General features: G+C 42.9%; 1 protein-coding gene across 2 annotated transcripts in view; it reads right to left on the bottom strand.

Moving 5' to 3' along the window:
* Positions 1 to 22459, bottom strand: part of TBC1D12 (TBC1 domain family member 12) — a 56346-nt gene that overhangs the window by 24123 nt on the left and 9764 nt on the right. Inside the window, exons 2-4 of one of the 2 annotated variants that reach the window (XM_075257940.1) lie at positions 13048 to 13171; positions 8857 to 8913; positions 436 to 551 (exon numbers count right to left, since the gene is read on the bottom strand). In XM_075257940.1, the coding sequence (XP_075114041.1) occupies positions 436 to 551; positions 8857 to 8913; positions 13048 to 13171 (297 nt within the window). The remainder of the gene's footprint in view (positions 1 to 435; positions 552 to 8856; positions 8914 to 13047; positions 13172 to 22459) is intronic. The other variant, XM_075257941.1, reaches the window with a different exon arrangement.

The raw sequence follows: 22459 nt of genomic DNA, 5'->3' as shown, positions 1-22459 counted from the left end.
CAGAGGTTTAAAGGTAGTCTGTCACCAGATCATATCTACGCCACCCTGGTATAGGTAGGGCTCAGTTGATATGAATTTGTGTCTCTGAAAGGGCTCGTCATCTCCCATTGAAGTGAATGGGAGCCTTTTCGCAGGTGGATTTTGAGTCAGATTCTGCGTCAAAATCCGCCTGCAAAAAAACTGTGTGTGAACACACCCTGTCGTTGATTGATGGACTCCATTGACTATAATAGGATCCTCTGGGTGTCTGTGCTTTTAAACTGCTGTATGAAAATGATTGCCTTTCAGCACTTTCTCGTCTGTCAATTTTCGACAGTCACTGCGATGGAGACTTCAAACTCAGTGCAGATGTGAATCCGGACTGAGACAGTCTTTCTTTTAGACAGTTTAATAAATCTGCCACGGAGTTATTACAGCAAAAAATCTTATACTCACGCAGGTCGATCTTCTAATATAAGAGCTGTTGTAGAGAGTGGTTCGATCTCAAATTTTTTACGCCTTGCGGATTGGGTTGGGACTTTGCAAGTCCTCCCTGTGCGTGCTTCATATTCCTTCAAAGAAAAGAAAAAAATGTATAGCTAGAAAAAGTAGAAAACACAAGCAGATAGTGAGGGAACACAGACACGGGAACAAACAATACTATTCGGGGCTGACACAATCGTCGCACTCATTGACCCAAACACACGTGTCCAATATTCAAATGTCCTTATGGTCAAAGAAGGGTCTGAGAGTCCCGACCCAAAGGTCCCTTTAAAAGCGGCTTACTTTCCACAGAAAACCATACAGCTATTGGAAAGCGAGCAGTCCTCTGATGACATCACACTTCAACAACTTAATTTCACCCGTATTTAATTGAAATGAGCAAGCGCTTTCCAAAAGGAAGGACAATTTTCAGTGACTCACATCAAAGCGATTTTAATCTACTCTGCCGATTAAAAGCTGAATGTATTCTCTTTCACAGATACAAAATGTTCCCTCTTTTTCGGCATTCGCTGTGTGTGATTTCCTGGTATAATTATGGAGCCTAAAGGACTGCAAAATAATGACTGCAATGAGTTACTGCGGCTTCTATAGAGGTTTGTACCTAAAGGGGCTACTGCACAATATAGAGGATGGTATATCACAATTTAGCAGATTTTTATGGCCATTTCCCCCCTAGGCTGTCTGATATTCGCTTGCATCTGTTCAAAACCAACTGGCGCACATGTCAAGCATAGTCATAGTGCCCAATGGAGGCCATTGAAGTTGTTTACATCAGTTTGCTTTAGGGCACTGCAGAAAAGTGTACCATACAATATCCCACATATACTGCCGTCCTGGGGTATATCTACAAGGGGTGCAGAGGTAGCAGTCGCTACCGGGCCCTGGAGCATGAGAGGGCCTCACAGGCCTCTGCCACCATCCTCTATAGCATAACGTAGGTTAGGCGTGCCATTAAAAATTTTGCATTGTGGTCCGGGAGCGGTTTTGCGGCGGACAGGTAGAAGATGCACATGGGCGGTCACTTTGCAAACCCATTCAAGAGAATGGGTTTGAAAACTGACCGCCGGGTTTCCGTCTCCTGTCCAATTTCTCGGGGCAGAAGACGGGAAGCCGCCAGATTGGCTAAAGCGGAGACTGGGCGCAGATGTGAACCTGCCCTCATCATCCCTGCAGCCATCTTTAACCCCCTGTGTTACAGCACAACCCCATCCCTCGCAGCCTCACAGTCCCCATTCCCCTGCTTGTACCAGCTCCTCACGACTCCCCCATCACTAGGCATTCTTCCAACCACTTTCTGCAGGGTCATTTCTTCGTCTTCATGTTCAACAAAAACTATTATTTGCAAGAAAATCTGTTTGTACAGTGTTACAGAGTAGGTCTGTAACAGATCCCATTCACACAAAGACTCCGAGCACTATTTCCATAGCAACATTCTGGGATTTCTGCCAAATGTATGGTTAAATATTTTCTAATATTTAGGCAACATTGTCCAGAACATGGAGAATATATATTTTTCCTTTCTGTGAAATACACTGAACACATCTATGACAAACGTATCGCACTGAACGGTCCCTCAAAGAGTCGTGTATGACCCCGGCCGCGGCCACATGTCAATTCTGTACTTTTAGTATCGTAATCCCTAAAACCGCATTAGGAAGTGTCTGTCTGTCTGTGTGTCTCTCTCTCTATATAGAGTGATATATAAAAATAAACAATATTTCAGCAAAAAAAAATGCCTCTCTTTCAGTTCTTCGTTTTCTTTGTCCTATTTGACCAGGGGGATATTCACATGATTCTATTACTGATCTGTAATTTTGACAGCCACCATACTTGATCCTGCTCCCACTTATGACTTAGCAGTGACGGCTTCTATACACTTCTACCCAATATGTATGGCAAACCATATCCTACATGACTCTATAGCAGGGGTAGGGAACGTACGGCTCTCCAGCTGTTGTAAAACTACAACTCCCAGCATGCATACTGGCTCTGCTGTTCTGGGAACTCCCATGGAAGTGAATGGAGCATGATGGGAGTTGTAGTTTCACAGCAGCTGGAGAGCCAAAGGTTCCCTACCCCTGGTCTATAGGATTGAATTTCGGCAACATAAAATTCTACTATTTGGTCTTTCCCTGTCATTCCTCCCGTCATGTCCGCTTTAGTATACATTTGCATTCCCCATAACATAGCAAAGCCAGGACAGATTTTTTTCATACACTATGCTGCCATTTCTATGTAACGCCTCCGGGAAATATGTATATATTGTCAGAGACCGTAACCATAGCCTCTGGGACATGTCTCTACACAATCTGACAATGTTCATTTAGGCATGAACAGGTCTTATTGACAAGAGGATGGTAAACAAGCTTACTGATCTTGATTTACATTACCAGGGGGGATAACTGAGGAAAAACACAGTGCAAAATTCTAACCAAAGACGCTCCAACCCTGCTATTCCATGAGGAATCCAAGTATGTACTAAACCATGAGAGGTGAAAGTGGAGTACGGAGCTGACAATGTATTGCGGCCTCAGGGATGACAACATTAACATTCAGCCAGGCAGACTACTTCATTCTGCAATGTCCTTGAATGCAGTTTGTTTAATCTTGTATAAATCACAGTCCTGTTCCCCTTCTTGCTCCTGGCAACACAAATATGATGTCCCTGGTTTATTAGAATGAGGCCATTAGGGAGGCAGCCAGAGGTCAAGTGGTCCCTCCCTGTGATAGATTCGGCTGGGATGAGCTCATTCCCGGCGTATCACAATAGGATTCACACTTTCCAGGCTCGGAGGGGCGAGTCAAGTCCCAGCTGCAGCGAGACCCATCACTAAGGATCAGCCGAAAAGAGCGTGCAGGAATCAGTAACTCCTCAGAAGTCTTACCTATGACAGGTGAAGAGGAAATGAAGAAAAAGACAAGACTACAAGCACATGGGCCTAGCTCCGCTACAATGCAGTATCATCACAGACACATGGATACTTGCAAGAAGTTTTCAGTATTGGTAGCCTCCTCTGAAGACTCAATTTCACAAATGGGCAGACAACAATGTGAATTAGGCTCTGTACACACTGCGTGGTAGTCAGTAGCCTCTTTGGCCTCTGTTGTGTGACTGCAGCCCTTTGGATATGTCCAGCATATATTTCATCAATTCTATGAAGGGGATATTGCCAGCTAACAAGTTTGGATCTCTGATTATTTACCTGAAAGCAGGATTTTCATTTTATGCAAAAGTGCATATTAATACTATAAGCTTTCAGAACCCCTCCCCCCCAGAATAAAATGCCATTTTTAGAAAAAAAAAAAAAGACTGGGCAATGAATGGTGGCTATGATACAATTCAGTTGACTCAGTCTGTCGCCAAGTCTAAAAAGCCCAATGACATTTGATCTTTAAGTCTGTTCAGTCATCCCACAGATATAAGCCTATTAATTGTTGATGCACATTAAGGTTTATTAGCCAAGTGGGCAGAAACATTGTGGTTTCTCTGGGGGTGGGGTCTGTGTGTACTGTATGTCATGCAGTATTACCATCCACTTGGCTAGTATACCCTAATTGACTAAAAGGGCTTATATCTTTGGAATGGCTGAACAGATTTGGATACACAAAAGACCAAAATTCTCAGGGTGACCGCACCGATCAAATGAGGCATGTCACTGGGCTTTTCACACCTGGTGACAACAGATCTGAAACCAACAAATACTAAGGATTCTGGACTATAAAATGTTCTCACCCCACCATCTCCAGACTGGAATATGAGGTTAATACCTAGATGGAGGTTTCCAGGTCCCCGATATGAATGTTGCTGCATACTCCTCTCTTTTGTAGGTTGTTCTGTATAGGCAATATGTTTGTTTGCTGACCTAGTATTATTCTGTACTACACTGTGCGACAGCTCTTACACATCTGTATACGTCTTCTAAAGTCTGTCATGAGGGCAGCAAATTAGTAAGTGTGCTGTTAATGCAATGTATTCCATAAAAACATAGGCCCATATTACTGTCCACACACTCAGTTATGTACAGTCCTATGAAAAAGTTTGGGCACCCCTATTAATCTTAATCATTTTTAGTTCTAAATATTTTGGTGTTTGCAGCAGCCATTTCAGTCTGATATATCTAATAACTGATGGACACAGTAATATTTCAGGATTGAAATGAGGTTTATTGTACTAACAGAAAATGTGCAATATGCATTAAACCAAAAATTGACCGGTGCAAAAGTCTGGGCACCTCAACAGAAAAGTGACATTAATATTTAGTACATCCTCCTTTCGCAAAGATAACAGCCTCTAGTCGCTTCCTGTAGCTTTTAATCAGTTCCTGGATCCTGGATGAAGGGATTTTGGACCATTCCTCTTTACAAAACAATTCAAGTTCAGTTAAGTTTGATGGTCGCCGAGCATGGACAGCCCGCTTCAAATCATCCCACAGATGTTCAATGATATTCAGGTCTGGGGACTGGGATGGCCATTCCAGAACATTGTAATTGTTCCTCTGCATGAATGCCTGAGTCGATTTGGAGTGGTGTTTTGGATCATTGTCTTGCTGAAATATCCATCCCCGGTGTAACTTCAACTTCGTCACTGATTCTTGAACATTATTCTCAAGAATCTGCTGATACTGAGTGGAATCCATGCGACTCTCAACTTTAACAAGATTCCCGGTGCCGGCATTGGCCACACAGCCCCAAAGCATGATGGAACCTCCACCAAATATTACAGTGGGTAGCAAGTGTTTTTCTTGGAATGCTGTTTTTTTTTGGACGCCATGCATAACGCCTTTTTGTATGACCAAACAACTCAATCTTTGTTTCATCAGTCCACAGGACCTTCTTCCAAAATGAAGCTGGCTTGTCCATTGTGCTTTTGCATACCTCAGGCGTTTGGGCATGCTTGCAGAAACGGCTTCTTTCTCATCACTCTCCCATACAGCTTCTCCTTGTGCAAAGTGCGCTGTATTGTTGACCTATGCACAGTGACACCATCTGCAGCAAGATGATGCTGCAGCTCTTTGGAGGTGGTCTGTGGATTGTCCTTGACTGTTCTCACCATTCTTCTTCTCTGCCTTTATGATATTTTTCTTGGCCTGCCACTTCTGGGCTTAACAAGAACTGTCCCTGTGGTCTTCCATTACCTTACTATGCTCCTCACAGTGGAAACTGACAGGTTAAATCTCTGAGACAACTTTTTGTATCCTTCCCCTTAACAACTATGTTGAACAATCTTTGTTTTCAGATCATTTGAGAGTTGTTTTGAGTAGCCCATGATGCCACTCTTCAGAGGAGATTCAAATAGGAGAACAACTTGCAATTGGCCACCTTAAATACCTTTTCTCATGATTGGATACACCTGGCTATGAAGTTCAAAGCTCAGTGAGTTTACAAAACCAATTTTGTGCTTCAGTAAATCAGTAAAAAGTAGTTAGGAGTATTCAAATCAATAAAATGATAAGGGTACCCACATTTTTGCACCGGTCAAATTTTGGTTTAATGCATATTGCACATTTTCTGTTAGTACAATAAACCTCATTTCAATCCTGAAATATTACTGTGTCCATCAGTTATTAGATAGATCAAACTGAAATGGCTGCTGCAAACACCAAAATATTTAGAACTAAAAATGATTAAGATTAATAGGGGTGCCCAAACTTTTTCATAGGACTGTATGTGAGGAGGATCTGCCAGTTCTAGGTTAGTAAATACTAGTATTACCAATGAAATCATTCTGGAGCATCTTTTCCCATAGCTCTACATTCAGTTTACACTCGGTTATTCCTACGGATTAAACAAGCAACTGGGTGTTAGCATTCTCCCTGTCAATATGGCGCGCCCCTACAGTGTCTGATCGGGTCAGTGCTCATTGGAAATTGTTAGGATATGATGGATCCGACACAGTGTTACAGCATATGACAGAAGAATGCCTTAGTGTGTGAAGAGACATGTCCTATGACAAGGGGAATGGTAATGTTAGCTCATTCATAAACATCTACTAGAATGGGCATGTTAAACATGGACAAGTCCTCTCTAATATAGAGCACAAGTCTATGGGAGTTAGATCGAAACTCTAATCCACTTACAGTACATTAGGAGTCTGGCATTATGCTCATACAGTAAACACTGGCCCGGATTAACTATTGTGGTTACAATTAGATACTGGCGGAAACGTGGCAGAACTTTAGACGTGTGTTTGGCTTGTGTCATAACATTCTGGCTCACAGTAAGCCAACTAAAAGATGGTATATACGTAGACTAGATAGTCGAAAGATTTATCATCCAGTATTTTTGACTTTTTAGTTCCCCTATTAGTAAATCTGAGCCATTGTGTGCATTTGAGGACCAGAGAACTGGTCAGTGCCTCAGTGGGGAGCACATAACTTTACACTAAAGCTGTAGAATATACACAGGCAAAAAAGGGAACCCGTTAGGTCTGTTTAGGAACATAAAATCCCCACAGGTCCTTATGAACCAGTGTCCGAGTGTCCAAAATAAAGCGTACAACCCTTACCTAGCATCTATACAGTTGTTCACTGAGGCCAGAGCAGTACACCTCAGATTCAGTGAGCATGCATCAGACCTCAGGGACATGTACAATAAAAACTAAGGTGTACTTCCTCAGCTTCAATGAACAACTGGGCAGACACCGCAAATAAGAATCATCTTCCTCATCTCTATGTAAATATAATGAGGGGGGGGGGGGGGAGTTCCCCACTGCAGCATAGAAATAGTTACAACAGGGCTATGGCACATTAAACTACCGATCTATAGGGAACTGTGGCTGTTTTAGGGTCTCAAATCAACTGGACTGATTCCCTTTAAAGAGGACCTGGCAGCTTTCCTGAGTCCTGACATGTCTACTATTCCCATAATATAACAATTCCTGAGGATCCATTCTTATAGTTATACACTGTGCTACTCTATTAACCCCCCCCTAGAAATGTAGGACTAAACTGACACCCGGGTGTTACCAGCTGCACTCACTGACACTCCGATAAGAACTGCCAGTGCCAGGCTGTGAAGGAACAAGGAACGGTAACACTCTACTGTCACTTTATTCAGAACACAGGAACAGCACAATGCAGTATTAGAATAAAGCTAATCTTTACTAAAATAGTTCCCCCAGGATTGGTGAACGTTGTGAAGCTTTGGATCCACACTGTTACTTACATACGACCTTCCCTTTAATTTAAAGCATGTGCATATAATAACACTACGATTTCCCAGGATGACCCAAACTGATAAGAGAGTAACACGGTGCTAACACAGATATAAATGATGATCTGGATATACACTGGATCCTAATGCACTGGCTGGAAGTGTCGTCATAGGAGCAGGGGAACTGTATAGTATACCCCAAGACTTCACACTTCTGGTATTCTTCCTTTATACAATATACACAGAGGTGTAACTTGAGGGGGCTCAATCACACCCGGGCTGAGGAGCTTTAGGGGGGCCCATAAGCACTAGTATAACATGGTTCATAATAATAATGGTAATAATATAATAATATATAATAATGTAATAATGGTTCATCTATCACTGGGTCCATAAGCATGGGGGTGCAGAGGTCACCATCACCATACTAAGGCTGATTCAACTTCTTTGATCACCTTCTTGAATTCTTCTCATCACTGGCAGTTTGTGCATTGTAAATTTATTACCCCTGTCCTCTGGTGAACTGGATTGAGAAAATTTATGATACTTAGTCTTCCTCTGTCAAAAAAGAGAAAATTAACCTTTTCATGCCAAAGGGAGCAACTGGTCAGAGTATAATTAAGGATGGCTACTGCGGAGGGAGAACATTTCTGTGGGGGTCCCCCAAGCTGGACTTTCACAGCAGGGGCCTTAAGCCTCTAGTTACGCCACTGAATATACATAAAGGTTTTACAGGTTGTATATAAAATACGTCAATAGGTTTGTATAACGAATAAAAAAAATTATAGCAATACAGTAAACCTATAAACCTATTTATACCAAAACTGATATTTAATAGTTACCTGTAGTATATGAAGAGCGCGATGGGGGACATAACATACTAACCACATGAACATCCTGCACAGCTGCTAGCAACATTCATATTCAGACATGACTCTGTGTCAGACATGTAATATGTCTCTATTATATTGTAGTGAAGACTATATACGCTAGGTATATCATATGGAACGGCATGATGCACCATGGAATTAATGGTGCTATATAAATAAATAAATAAATAAATAATAATAATGATGGATGTTTGTTAGTATGGCTTTGATGGATTGGAAAAGTAGTAAACATGCTTAAGTGAACAGTCCATGCACAAGCAAGACCCGACTGTCAGACAGCCCATGCATGGAGCAAACAGTGACTAGGAAATGAATATATTAAATTCCATACCCCTGTGTTTAATAGATTTGGCGTGGAGACTGAAGAGAGACTGCCAGAACTGTCATCCTAATGAGAAAAACAGAATTCAAGCCTTAGTGACACCAAACATAGAAGAGGAAAAGAAACACAGACAAATCAGGAGATCCGAAATCAATGCTCACATTTCTAAAATATTGAATGCACATTACAACCAATAATAGGGTGGCTTCAGTACCCCCTCCCCAAACCCTGAGATGGCATCAAGGGCTATTCTTGCTACTGGATGTCATCCACTAACCCTGAGGTTCCCAACTTGTGGTACATATAAAGCCTAAATTGGGTCTGTGTGGAAAGACATTCATCTTAAAGGGGTATTACCATCTGGGCATTTACAGCTATATCCACATGATGTGCACCATAGATGGAGGCCCCAGCTCTGGCACCTGAATCTATTGTGAGAATGGTGAAGAGAAGCTTACTTGTATAGCACCATCATATTCCGCAGTCACTGTCCCCATATAAGGGGAATCCACAGTCCCTATCAGTAAGTCTTTGGAGTGTGGGAGGAAACCCACGCAAACACAGAAAGAATATACAAACTCCTTGCAGATGTTGTCCTTGGCAGGATTTGAGCCCAGGACTCCAGTGCTGCAAAGTTGCAGTGCTAACCACTGAGTCACTGTGCTGTCCAAGATGGGCGTGCACGCCATGGGGCTTTGTGCTGGACTATTTTCTGAACTCCCAAACCATTGAATAGAGAGAACCTTGTTTTTCCCATAGACTTTGCTACTTGTAAGCTTAGACCTGTCAACACTTCTGAAATGTCTGCTGTCAGATAACACTTGTCCTCTCCATCTCTCCTCATATCTGTAATGTGCTGTTCCTCTATTGTTCCTCCTAGAAGTTTATGAATGATCTGGGCGTTTCCATAGACTGTCCAATCAGAGTTGAAGGAGTCTGACCATACAAGGACAAGAAGAATCGTAAAGCCCAGGTGTCAGTATATTTCTGACAGATTTATGAGAGAAGATTCTCCAGAATTGTTACTTCATGGCAAATACAAGTATTCACCTACAGACACGTCAGGAGAGCTGACAGAGCTTCTTTAAGAACCTGTAATATTACATTCAGGTCTTACCAATATTCTCTACACCTGCTGTAGACAAGAAGTAACAAGTCCAATATTCGCTCCACAGGGCTCTATCCACCCAATGGCGGATGCAAAAGGCAGTCCTTTAGGTACAAGTCAGTCTAGTATAGTTTGATATATCGGTATATTTTATTTTCATGGTATTACATGGCAGCTTCCTGTTTTTGACCCAAACATGCTGATCCAGCAATGTTATGTATAGTAAGTATATTGCTTAATCGGTTCCCAGACTTGAGCTGAAAATGGAAAAGCAGCATCACTTCTTCTGAGAAGACGATAGTATATAGATACATTTATATCACCACCTGTGTCCTTGTATTGTATTAATGTTCTTATTCCTCCATATGTGATGCATTACGGTAACATTGGTCTCCCCCTTCTTTGTTCCTTTTACTATCTGCTATTTTTATCATGTCATTTTATTGATATCATTAATACATTGATACCATTGTATAACTGGTGCTTCTGTTTTTTGACAACGTGCTCTCTGGTTAATACTGAATACACCATACATATACGTTTGTAGCCGGTTAGCATTGTGTATTTTGTCCTGTTTATCAATGGTGGGGTTGATAATAGAGCACGGTGACTAAGAGAAGGGATGGTTACGGAATAGTTTATGCAATGCATTAAAAAAAGTTGATAGCAAAATTGAGAGACGCAGTATGGGGGGGGGGGGGGAGAGAAATAAGACCTCTGCTACTTTTATAGAAGGACTGTGTTACAAGCATCTGTCCCTTTGAAGACCTTTATAGGGACCAGCCCTGGGACACTTGAGATGCCTCTCCCACTCTTCGGACACATTCCAAAATTCACAATCATTTCCTTTCCAAGCCCTGAGTGAAGCTGGAAGAAGTTAAAACCTGTCACATTTACGCGTCAGTCTGAGTTTCGAGCTGCTGGTAAATATTTTCTGTCACAGCAGGGGGGGGGACCCCTGAAATAGAAATAGCACCGAGCGTATCCTATAGAGCTGGATAATATTGTACAATGATAAGGAAGCCCCATCATAGAAAGGACTGCTGGTATCTACATTAATTCCCATCTAAGTGGGATTATTAAAGCGCATTACTACAAGCGAACGGGCAGAGCGGCCGGCTACTTACTGCAGCGCTCATGGACAGCGGGCTAGCACAAATGGTTACCACTTCTTATTAATAAAGGATATATATATATATATATATATATATATATATATATATATATATATATACCATTAACTGAATGATTTCTCAGTCTGTAGCACTTCGTTCTTTCACAAAAGCTATAGGCTTAAAGGAGTTTTCTGGCCAAAAATTTTTTTTTTCTTTTCGAAAGGTCTGTTAGTGCTAGTAATGGGTTAATAAGTACCCCCAAATTCCTTTAGCAGTGTTTGAAGTGATTTCTGAGCGACTCTGGGAGCTGCTGCATCCTCTGCATTTGTTTACATGGTGTAACTTAGGAGGAGGAGAGGGGGTTTAGTTTAGGGGTTAATTCTTCGTTTACCATGGGCAACCCCTTTAAGCCCTAAGGCCCACAGTGTGCAACACCTAGTGTGCAGGCCGAGGCTCTCCAGAGGGGGTGTGTGATTATAGAGCAGGTCCTATGCTATTCCGGGACATCTGAACAGATCAGCTGGCCCTATAGACATGAGCGTATTAAGGAAGAAACTCAGGTGACAGAGTGCACCCCGCTGCAAAATCCCATCCAAATTCTGCTCTGAATCTGCCTTTTTTTTATTTAATGGGAGGCAGAGACCAGAACAGTAGGCTGAAGATAAGATTGTCCTGTCTGATCTTGTGGTGGATTCTGCGGGGGAGAGACGCTCTTGCTGAAGAGCCCCATCCATCTAAGGCTGGTCAAAGAGTAAAAGCTATGATGGAAAGCCCAGGGCTGGAAAGTAGAGAGGAATTTATGTTGGAAGACCGTCTCAAATTCCTCTTCTTTTTCCAGCGTGTGAATTGAGTCTTATAGTCTTTTTGAATCCAATTTGAAGAAGGGACATGAAAGATATTGTTGGACAAGAAGATAAAAGGAGGGGGTCGACCCCATGAGAGTCCAGGCTGCAGCTTCTTGAGGAACACACTGTCTAGGGTTGGATGGACAGACAACTGATAAGTCTAGACAAAAATAAAATAAAGACTTCATGTACTGACTGCACATGTGGATATTGTGGCAGTGGGATTTCGCTTTTTGGCTGGGGGTATTCCTTAATCGACTACAGTTCTACTCACTAACCAGCACCACATGTTGGTCAGAGTGCTTTGATGTTCAAGTGAATGGAAGGATCATTCACAGGGCATATGGCTGTGCCAGTATGTACTAAACACGCAAGTGCGGCTTGATGGCGTTCAATAAGCAACATACCGTATGGTCAGTCAGTATGCAACGTCCAGAAAAGAGAGGATAGAAGGTAAGGACAGGTTAGGATTATGAAGGACACCATAGCCTGTTTATTGCCTTTACATAGCATTATGAGTATGATGTAGAGACTCTTGTGTATACTTTTTTCAGCTGATGCACCATTTAAAGGGGTTGTTCAGGACACTGATGCTGAGCTCTACTTCCTCATCTCAGGCCAGTGATCACATGGCCACAACGCGGATGTCTCCGCTCTGGATCAGCCAGTTTAGCTGTTGATGGTTCATACAAATGATCCCACAGTCGCATCACGGCCGCTTTTTATCAGGGAAGGTGATGCAGCTTCAGCCAAAAGCCTCCTGATGGTGGTTTGTTTCTCCTTGTTAGCTCTTACAAGCAAGAGGCCTTGGAATCAGCATTCCCTTGTAAGAACCAACATGGAGATGTCACCAGATGTCACCTGCAGATTGATATTATCCAACATATCTGAACTTACCCTAAAAACCAAATCCAGAAAGCGAAATGAAAAAAAAAAAAAAAAAAAAAAGGAGTTTGTGGGAAAAAAATGCAGATGGAATATATCAAGACAAAGCTTGGTTAAACAACGTGTTACATGTATACATTTGTAACGCACTTCTGCCGATTCCATCTTCTAGATACAGTCAGATAATAAAGAGGAGACATGGATAGTGTCAGCATTTCTTACATTTACTAGACAGGAGGCCGCTCACCTGCTGAATGATTTTACAGTCTTTCTGAGCATTCTCTCTAGGAGGGACTTTACCAAACAGCTTCCAGCCGGGAGCGCTCGCTGCTGGGGATTTCAGGTCCTTTGATCTTTTAGAAAAGAAGTTCCTGGAAGGGGAGGAAAGAAACAAAGTAGTTTAAAGGGCTGTTTTAGTCATCCACCTACATAAGACATCAATGAAAGCAGTATACACAGATTCCACCAGTCAGGATGCTTCACATAATACAATACTGTAAAGGGGGTAGCCAAATAGAAAATAACAAGAAAGCTCACATCTAAATAGAGATCGGCATCACAAGATAACTCGTCAGTATCTGATCATCGGGGGCCGACACACAGACCTGCACCGATCACGTAGCATCCAGGCTAATGTACAGGATGGGGCCATAAGGAGATAACCTCTTACTCAAGTAACAAGTGCAGCGCCACACTGTATAGCAGGGACACAGGAGTACTGCAGCTTGGCAACTATTCCTCGTTTTGCTTCCACCCCAGTCCTATCCAGTATCCTCTAGTCTGGTGTCCAGATGCAACCAGTTCAGCTGATCTGTATGGGACCTGTATGCAGGACCCCCACCAATCAGATACTGATGAACTCCTTCGGAAATAAGTCATCAATATTAAAAAACCACCTGGGGTCCAGAAAACTCCTTTAACACCCATTGTTTCACTTCCCTGCCAAGAGTGTGACCCCAGCCTCAATCTAATATTCACAGCCTTTCAGAAGATTTTTTTTCTCCTTTTTTCAATCGAGCCGCACATTAATGGTTTATTCATTACCATTTCCATCAAGTGTATCTGGACAATGACAAGACAGCTGCTATCTTTCAGCATGTAGGAGCGTCTTCAGCTAAAACTCTTCATGGGGAACAGTCCTTCAAGTGATTCCTGAATAGGCCAGGTGTCGGGATTATTTCTTCTGCATGAAAAGTACGCTACGCCTCTACTTTCTGCAAATATACACGTAACCACCAAGGTGACATTTTTTTATTTAGGGCTAAATGAGACATTACAGAGTCTCTGAGGTAGAGGGGCGGCACAGGAGGTAGCACTGCTTATACGGCGGTCTGGCCATTTTTAGTACTAAAGGTTATTTTAATGAAGGAACATCTCCATGGACCAATTCAAAGATGTGGCCATAAATATTCAGCATGTACCATCCCATCTCAGATCTGGTCACTGTAATTACTGGACTAACGTTTTATGATGTCTCGCTGGAAATTCAGGCTAACAAGTGCTTCATTAACCAGTTCTGGGTCACACTTCAGAGCTGCAGTTCTTCCAAGAAATAGGTCATCAAAATGATGAATTGACTTTTCCTCCTTGCTGGAGAGTGGTATGTGTTTTCTTCCCAAATCCTTGTGATCTACCACAGCTATTTCCTCTATGAAGTCTGAGTGAAACCATGTGTCAAAACATCACCGTCCCATGAAGTTCTGCAGAAAGTATGTGGCGCCCGAGGCGAGCCCAGAACGTATCCACACTTTTTTTTTTCATTATTATCTCTCCTTTATCTTGTCAAATCAATTATGTGAATTTCAGAGCCTATTCACACACGTCTGACCCCCTCGCCACTATTCCCTCCGGAATAGTACAACACCAGCAGGGAAAAGCTGATGACAGAACTAATATCTAATGTTTCCTAGTTGGTGTCGGACAGATAAACACAGCATGTAACTTTCTCTGTCACTAACGTAACGGACCAGATGCACTTTCCACAAGCACCGACCAAATCCGTAAATCATCATCTATCATCATGTGTATGGGAAATGTATGGGGAGGATTGGGCATATTGGTTTTAACATGTCCATTCCTTGTGTTCATAAGTGGGATAAGCTGCTGTTGCACCCCCCCCCCCCCTTCCTGAAAACACATACACACTGGTCAAGCATGGGTTAAACTACAATATGGCAACTTATAATGAGTATGGCCACCCTAAAGCAGCACTCCAGTGCAGACACAGCTTTCTATCACTGCATCCAATATGGCTGGACAACCTCTAACATGCCCATTGGTCTGCAGGTAGGGTCTTATAGATCAGGAGGAGCTGAGCAGATGCCATAACATTTTGTGGGAACATATCCAGTATAAGGCTAGCTTCAAATCTGTCTAGGTGCAGTCTGTCTGATATCCTAGGAGAAGTAACGGAGATGCCAGGGGACACTGAACAGACCCCATTATAAGCTGTGGGGGGGGGGGGGGGGGGTCATTGGGCATGACTTGGTGTCCACCCTTAGAAGGATCTGTCTTACTGTTCAGTATGTTCCTACGACTGCAGCGAATAAAAGACTAACATAACGCTGATGTGTACTGACTCAATAATTCTCCCGTGACTGACATCTATCTCTGTATGTATACGGAACCAAGATGGCCGACTGGACTAAGAGGGGACAGGAATGTGAATGAACGAACTAGAATTTATACTAAATCTTTCCCCCATACTATATACCAAAATGACTGACTGTGGCCGGACCGTATTCTGACATCGCACGAGATGTCCTGCCAGGATAGACATCTGTGCAAATAGGAAAAAGAGATGTCCTGTATAATCTTGTAATGAATGAGGCCAGTCAGAGGATATGACACGGAATAATAAAAATGGACGACTTCTACACAGGTTGGGCCGCACATTTCTGGAAACCTGCAAAATACATTTCTAATAAAAAACAGCAACGTTTATTGGGCAAGTCCTGGAAGACACAAAAGGGAAGCGATTCGTTCTTCACTGGGACCCGATAAGAGGTGAACTATGAGAGCGAGGATACAGGGTTGGATCGCTTGCCCCACAGTTTAGATAGTCTTGGCCCCTTTTTCTACAACTTCTTATTTGACTGGAGAGGGCAGACCAGGCAATTCTGCCTAAACAGAAAACTCACATTTTAATCTTGTTTTCAGTTTTTTCTTAAAGGGGTTTCCAGGACTTTCATGTGATAAATGAAGACCTGACACCTGGGACCCCTGCCGATCAGCTATATAAGGAAGCTGCGGCGATCATGAGTATGGCAGCCACATCCCTGGCCAATGACATTCATCAGTCACATGGTACAGCAGCAGCTCAGTCCCATTCAAGTGAACAGGTCTGAGCTGCAATACCAAAAATCCTACGTTTTGACGCCGCTGTGTTTGAATCCAGTGAAGCTCATCTGCGTGGGTCCTGGGTGTCAGATCCCCACGAGGTCATCAATATTTAGCACTTCTTTAGGCTACGGCCTCACATTGCAGAAACTAAGCTTTTGGGGGGGCTACAAAGGGAATGGTAAATATAAAGGAAGCTTCTTATACTTCTACCTTCTGCTCAATCCACTTACTGCCACCCATCTACTGACTACAGTGAGCAAACTGCTAATACTACCCTATGGAGAGTTCGGGAGGGGTAGGGAGATCACAATTCTTTTTATAGGTAAATTTACCACATGCACTTAGAGCATCATCAATGGTTTATACAGTAATAACTTTAGAATTAATTTTTTTTGTAGACCTTGGGAATGGTAAAATATTACAATATTTACAAATATTAAAGGGGTTGTCCAAGGCAAAATGGCTAGGACATCAGTATCAGATCGGAGAGGTGCACACCTGGACCACATACTGATCAGCTCTTTGGCCATCACAAGCTGTATCTAAGGTAACAGCTCCTACTAAAGTGAACAGGATCAGAGATGCAGATTCCTGGCGCCACTGCCAACGTGTATGTCTCCATTGGCAGTGGCGAGGACCTTCAGCTCAGTTTCCATTTACCTAAGTAGGAGCAGAGCCTCTACTGGATGTATATACCCTGTGTGCAGTTTCTGGTAGTCCGAAAAAGCTGATCGAGCGGGTCTGAGTGTGGGAGCCTGGGCCGATCTGATGCTGATAACAAATCCTGTGAATAGGTCTGCCTGTTCTATAACATGCAGCCTGCAGGTCAATCACAGAGCAGTAGCACTAAAGGACCTCCCCCTTCCAGTTCCTTCCAGTTTTCTGTGCTCCGTAGACCCTGTCTCGTGTATAAGCCGAGGAGAGCTTTTTCAGCATGATACTCGAGTATATACGGTATATATAACATATAATATATATAGATATTTGATCCACCATGTAAGATTACAGAAGAAGGGTCCGACCGGATACATTTACACAGCTGTTATGTGCTGCACTACACAGCAATGTGCCTTTACCATTGTGTATTAGTCTAAGATTAAGTTATCACATCATGGATCTGCCCTTGGAGTGTATTTACATGACAACCTGTAGAAGACATTCATGGCCAAAACTTAAGATTCCTGACCTGGATATGTTGCAGATCAGCACCAACATTATTCCAATTTAATGATTTTCCACATAGAATCCAGAACCCAATTTTTTCCCACAGCTAGGACAAAAATCTGAAAAGGGATATAAGAACCCTGAACATAAGAATAGGCCCGCAGCACTGAGACACATAGGTCAGCGTAGGAGCTGTGTACACAAAACGGGAGGATGATTTTTAGTAGAATTACTAAATGTGCTAAGTTCTATTTTAGATAAAGGAGAGAAATAGTAAAGCCTACAGATTTAGAGACACTATTAGTCTAGGGCTCCACATCAACTCTGGGCACGTGACCAAAGATCACCATTTTGCCCTATGACTCCTTCACCAATGTAAGTCCGACCTAGTCCACACGTTGTGACTTCTAGGTCGACCACTGTTCGATTTTTTTTGCAACAACACCCAGTAGACTGCAGTGTACCTCCATTGACTTAAAGTAGTGAAAGAATCAAAGGCGATTTTTTAGTTGCCTAATGGAAGTTGTAGCCAAAGTCGCCATGTAGCTCTAGCCTTAAAGGGATTTTATCATTAAAATGACATTTTTTTCTCACTAACAAGTAGGAATAGCCTTAAGAAAGGCTATTCTTCTCCTATCTTTAGATGTCTTCTTGGCGCTGCCGTTTGGTAGAAATCCGGGTTTTCTTCGGTATGCAAATGAGTTCTCTTGCAGCCCTGGCGGTGTCCCCAATGCTGCAAGAGAAATCTCCAGCGCCGCCTCCATCTTCATCTGAAACGGCCTCTCTCTGTCTGCATCTTCTTCCGGTGCTGGGTTCAAATTTCAACGCATATGCAGTTGGCTCTGCCATCGGGTCTCGGACAGAGCCGACTACACATGCTAGCGGCCATTTTTTTGTGGCGGCACACAAAAAAAATGGCTGTGGGCACGTGCAGTTGGCTCTGCCCGAAGCCGCGAGCATAAGCGGCCACAAAAAAATAGCCTCAGGCATGTGCAATTGGCTCTGCCGAGGCCCGATGGCAGAGCCGACTGCGCATGCATAGAAGTTTGAACCCAGCGCTGGAAGAAGACACAGAGAGAGGCCGTTCCAGACGAAGATAGACGTCGCTGGAGATTTCTGTCGCATGGCATTGGGGATGCCCCCAGTGCTGCAAGAAAACTAATTTGCATACCGAAGAAAAACAGGATTTCTACCAAACAGTGGCGAGGAGAAGATATCTAAAGGTAGGAGAAGAATAGTTTTTCTTAAGGCTATTCCTACACGATAGTCAGAAAAAAAGGGTATCCAATGATAGGATCCCTTTAAAGTTTATTGGCAGCAGCTTACAGATGGCACCTGAGGAATAAATCACATAGCTGGATATATAAAGACATATAAAAAGCATATGCCAAGAGACTATCTGAGTATTCCTATGGTCCTCGCATTTTTAAGCTAGAGCTGAGCAATAAGATTATTATCTGGGACTGGGCTGCAAGTTGTTTCTATGTAAAATAAGCTTTAGGTATAATACTAGACGTAACCCAGCACAAAGCCGATTTACAGACAAGCAAATCTTCATATACGAGACACTTTCCAATGTGAATAGATGAACAATATATCTGCATGGCCAGACAGGGCTTATTTCTCTGGGAAACTCATTTCTTTATCGGCGGGATCTGTGAATGAGGGGGACTATGTCAGTGATCCCTTTCCTGCTACAAACAATGGAGAGACTTATACACAGTAACACACCCTGACAATATCATTCCAAGACACAGATGAATTCTAAATATTATTCCAGAAATGTCCTCGAGGGCTGAACCGAATATTCCTTCTCGGCTAAACAATTACTTCTATGACACACATCCCATAAAAGAAAGGGATTTCTCATACGGAAGAGGGCACAATATCTCTGCTTGTCTGAATGACTATATATACTGTATACTCCCCCCGGGTCTTCTAGGATAACTTGTGAAATGGTAGTTACATGTTCATGGGCCTGTCTTGTGACTCCATCATTTTGTACGCTCAGTGGACGCTCTATGAGATGTCGGAGAAAATTTAGATCTCTAGTAACAAATGGTTACCCTCTTCACCCCAAACCAAGGCAGTCATATGCAATCCACAGAAATCCCCTTTAAGAAGAGCCCCAGATTTCTGGCTTTTAATCTAAATATGATAAAATCCTGCTTGGGGAGAATACTTGTGTGGTTAGATAGTGGCCCGATCATAACCCAAGAGATATTCAATTATTCTGCAACATTTTATTAGGATACGTATAGTGTTAGAGAGAACAATAGTCCAATTTGGAACACGCAAACTCCATGTGTAAACTCAACGGACTAAGGCCAAATAACAGAAAACGTAGATGAATTTTGTTCCTTGCCAAATAGAGATGTGGCGGCTTTCTCCAGATAATGTGATGGCTGTGCTTGTCGGGCTCGTGTATTCGGCCAATCTTGAGCCATTCAGATGCCTAGACTGTATTCTATCAATTACAGCTATACTGTCAGCGTCTGAATGGGACAATTTGCAATCCATTTGGTTTTATCTTTTGTAATTTGCAAATCATAAACGACGAACAACCCATTATAGAAATGCACAACATGGAGAAAGCAGTAACTAACAGTGAATGGAAGAATGACAGGAGAAAACAAAGCGCCGAAAGCGATTTTAAAGGGAACCTGTCTGCTCCTTTATCGACCCTAAATCGATCACAGTGGCTGCTGCATCAAGCTCTGTAATGTCCCCAAGTCAGTTCTCTGCAAATTTACCTGAACTAGTCACGGCGGCTACTTCGGCTTTCTAGTCACGCAGCTTGCTCAGTTATCTCAGAGCTATAATACACCCACAAGACATGACCAGCAAGCTTCCCCCTCGTCAGAAGTCTCCCTCCTCTCTCGCTAACTGTATCTGAAATCTGGCGCAGGCGCAGTTACGGTGATGTCTGTTCGGCCATTTTACTGTGGCCGCTTACAGGCACAGTACGCTCCTGTAAGCGACCACAACAAAATGGTCAAACAGACATGCGCAGTCGACTCTGTCCAAAGCCCGGTGGCAGAGCCAACTAAGCATGCACAGGATTTTGATCCTGAACGCAGGCTCGGCCGGGAGATGACGTCGAAGATGATGCAGCAGAAAGGCACAGAGGAAGAAGAGAGAGGTGTTGCTGGAAAGTCTACAAGCAGCACAGGCCTGTGCTGTTTGGAGACTTATTTGCTTACCGGAAAAAAAAGGAATATCAACGGAACAGCTGCGTGGAGCAGAATTATAAAGGTAGGGGACGAATAGCCTTTTTTAAGGTTATTCCAAAGTGGCATTACCTCAAAAAGGGATTCCAATGATAGAATTCCTTTAAAGACGACCTTTCATGTCCTTGGGCACATGCTGTTTTATATACCGCTAGAAAGCCGACTGGTCTCACCAGAGTCCATGTTATGCCAGGACATTGCCAGCAGAGAAATACTACCATGGAGCACCAAACAAATGCCACTGTGCAGTGCACATAATATAGCCTGCACCTCACCAGTCACAATGCCAAGTCTTACCAGTTAAGTCCACCTCAATCTCTAAGAAGGATAGGTCATCAATACAGAAATTGTGGACAAGCCCTTTAACTTTGGAATCCCCTCTTAGCAGATAGACCCAAAGTGTGGAGGAAGTGATGGTGATTCCTAGAGATATGTCACCATTTCCTATAGTGGGGTAACTACTTGGGCAAGTCTATGTCCACACATGGTGGCAGAATTCTGACAAGAACCTGTAGTAAAGTCTGTATGGGTCACAAGCAAATTGTGCCAGGGATTCATTGTGAATTTTACTCCAATACCTCTAAATAATTAAATCCATGGTGAAAACTTGCAACAAATGAAAATGCTGTGGATGCCGGAACAATCACGGGCACAGTGCGAGGAACAACTTCAGTGCCAGCCCAACTTGAGAGCTGTCAAAACGCCAGAGCAGCTGGATCATCAACGCCAACAACACAATCATTATATGGCGTCCCAGTGAGCTGCTGAGATGCCGGAACAATCACAGGCACGGTGCAAGAAACAAGTTCAGCAGCAGGACAGCTTGAGAGCTGCCGAAACACCGGAGTAGGCAAACCATCGACGGCAGCAATTGGCTAAATTTAGGCGGATCATACACACCAACAACCGACAGACGAAGTCGCGGGCAGAAGCTAGTAGCTTATATAACCGAGTGTAATCTTTTTTAACTACATGTGCATAGAAAATGCTCATTCATGTGAATAGTTCTGTAACGTAATCCGGATATGCAGGGCACAGTCCATACATAGCTTCTATACCAAGAGAATATTTTTAATAAGGAAAAAACTAATAGAGATCGGGCCCAGAATAATCTATCTTTCTGTGACACAAACAAAACCGCAAATTTCCACAAAATGCCTGAAGAGTCAACCCTGGAAATTTCCATCTGCACAAAGAGCGATGATAGAAGCAGAACACACAACTTTCCCTGCTCTGGTAAACCTCAGGGTTATTTTCCAGCCATGATAACTGCTAAGGACATTGTGGATGTTCTCCAGTGTCTGCCAGTTACAAAGCCCCAGTCTTCTGCAAAGCAGGATTTTTATTTAGTGTCAAACTGCAAAGTAACAACGTAACAACCTCCAACTAAAAACAGTTTAGAATATAAGATACAACAACGTAACCACCACCAGTTTAGAACATAAGACAACAATGTGACAACCTCCAAATATGGCTCGCTTCACAACTGCGACTTGCAGTTACCCATTCCACATGAAAAAGGCGAAGAGAAAAGCGTTGCAAGCAGCACTTTTCACTTTCCCCATGAAAGTCTATGAGGTCCGCAGGTTTCTGAAGGCAACCAATTTTTTATTTTTTTTGAGCAAATTAGGTTTCCATTTGGGGAGTCCCCAATAGGGCCCCCCAAATGTAAACCCGAACACAGACGTGAACCTAACGTATAAAACAGTTAAGAGTGGGTTCACATCTGCGCCTGGTCTCCGCTTTCGGGTTTCCGTCTTTTGTCGAGAGAAACTGGACAGGAGATGGAAACCTGGCGGCCAGTTTTCAAACCCATTCACTTGAATGGGTTAGCAAAGTGACCGCCTGTGAACGCCTTCTGCCTTTCGGCGGCGAAACCTGTTTTTTTTTTTTGTTTTTTTTGTTTTTTTTTAACTGGACACA

The sequence above is a fragment of the Leptodactylus fuscus genome, chromosome 10 (assembly GCF_031893055.1).
Source record: "Leptodactylus fuscus isolate aLepFus1 chromosome 10, aLepFus1.hap2, whole genome shotgun sequence".
Lineage (NCBI taxonomy): Eukaryota > Metazoa > Chordata > Amphibia > Anura > Leptodactylidae > Leptodactylus > Leptodactylus fuscus.
Note: the sequence above shows the minus strand (reverse complement) of the source record. Positions and strands in the feature narration are given on the sequence as shown.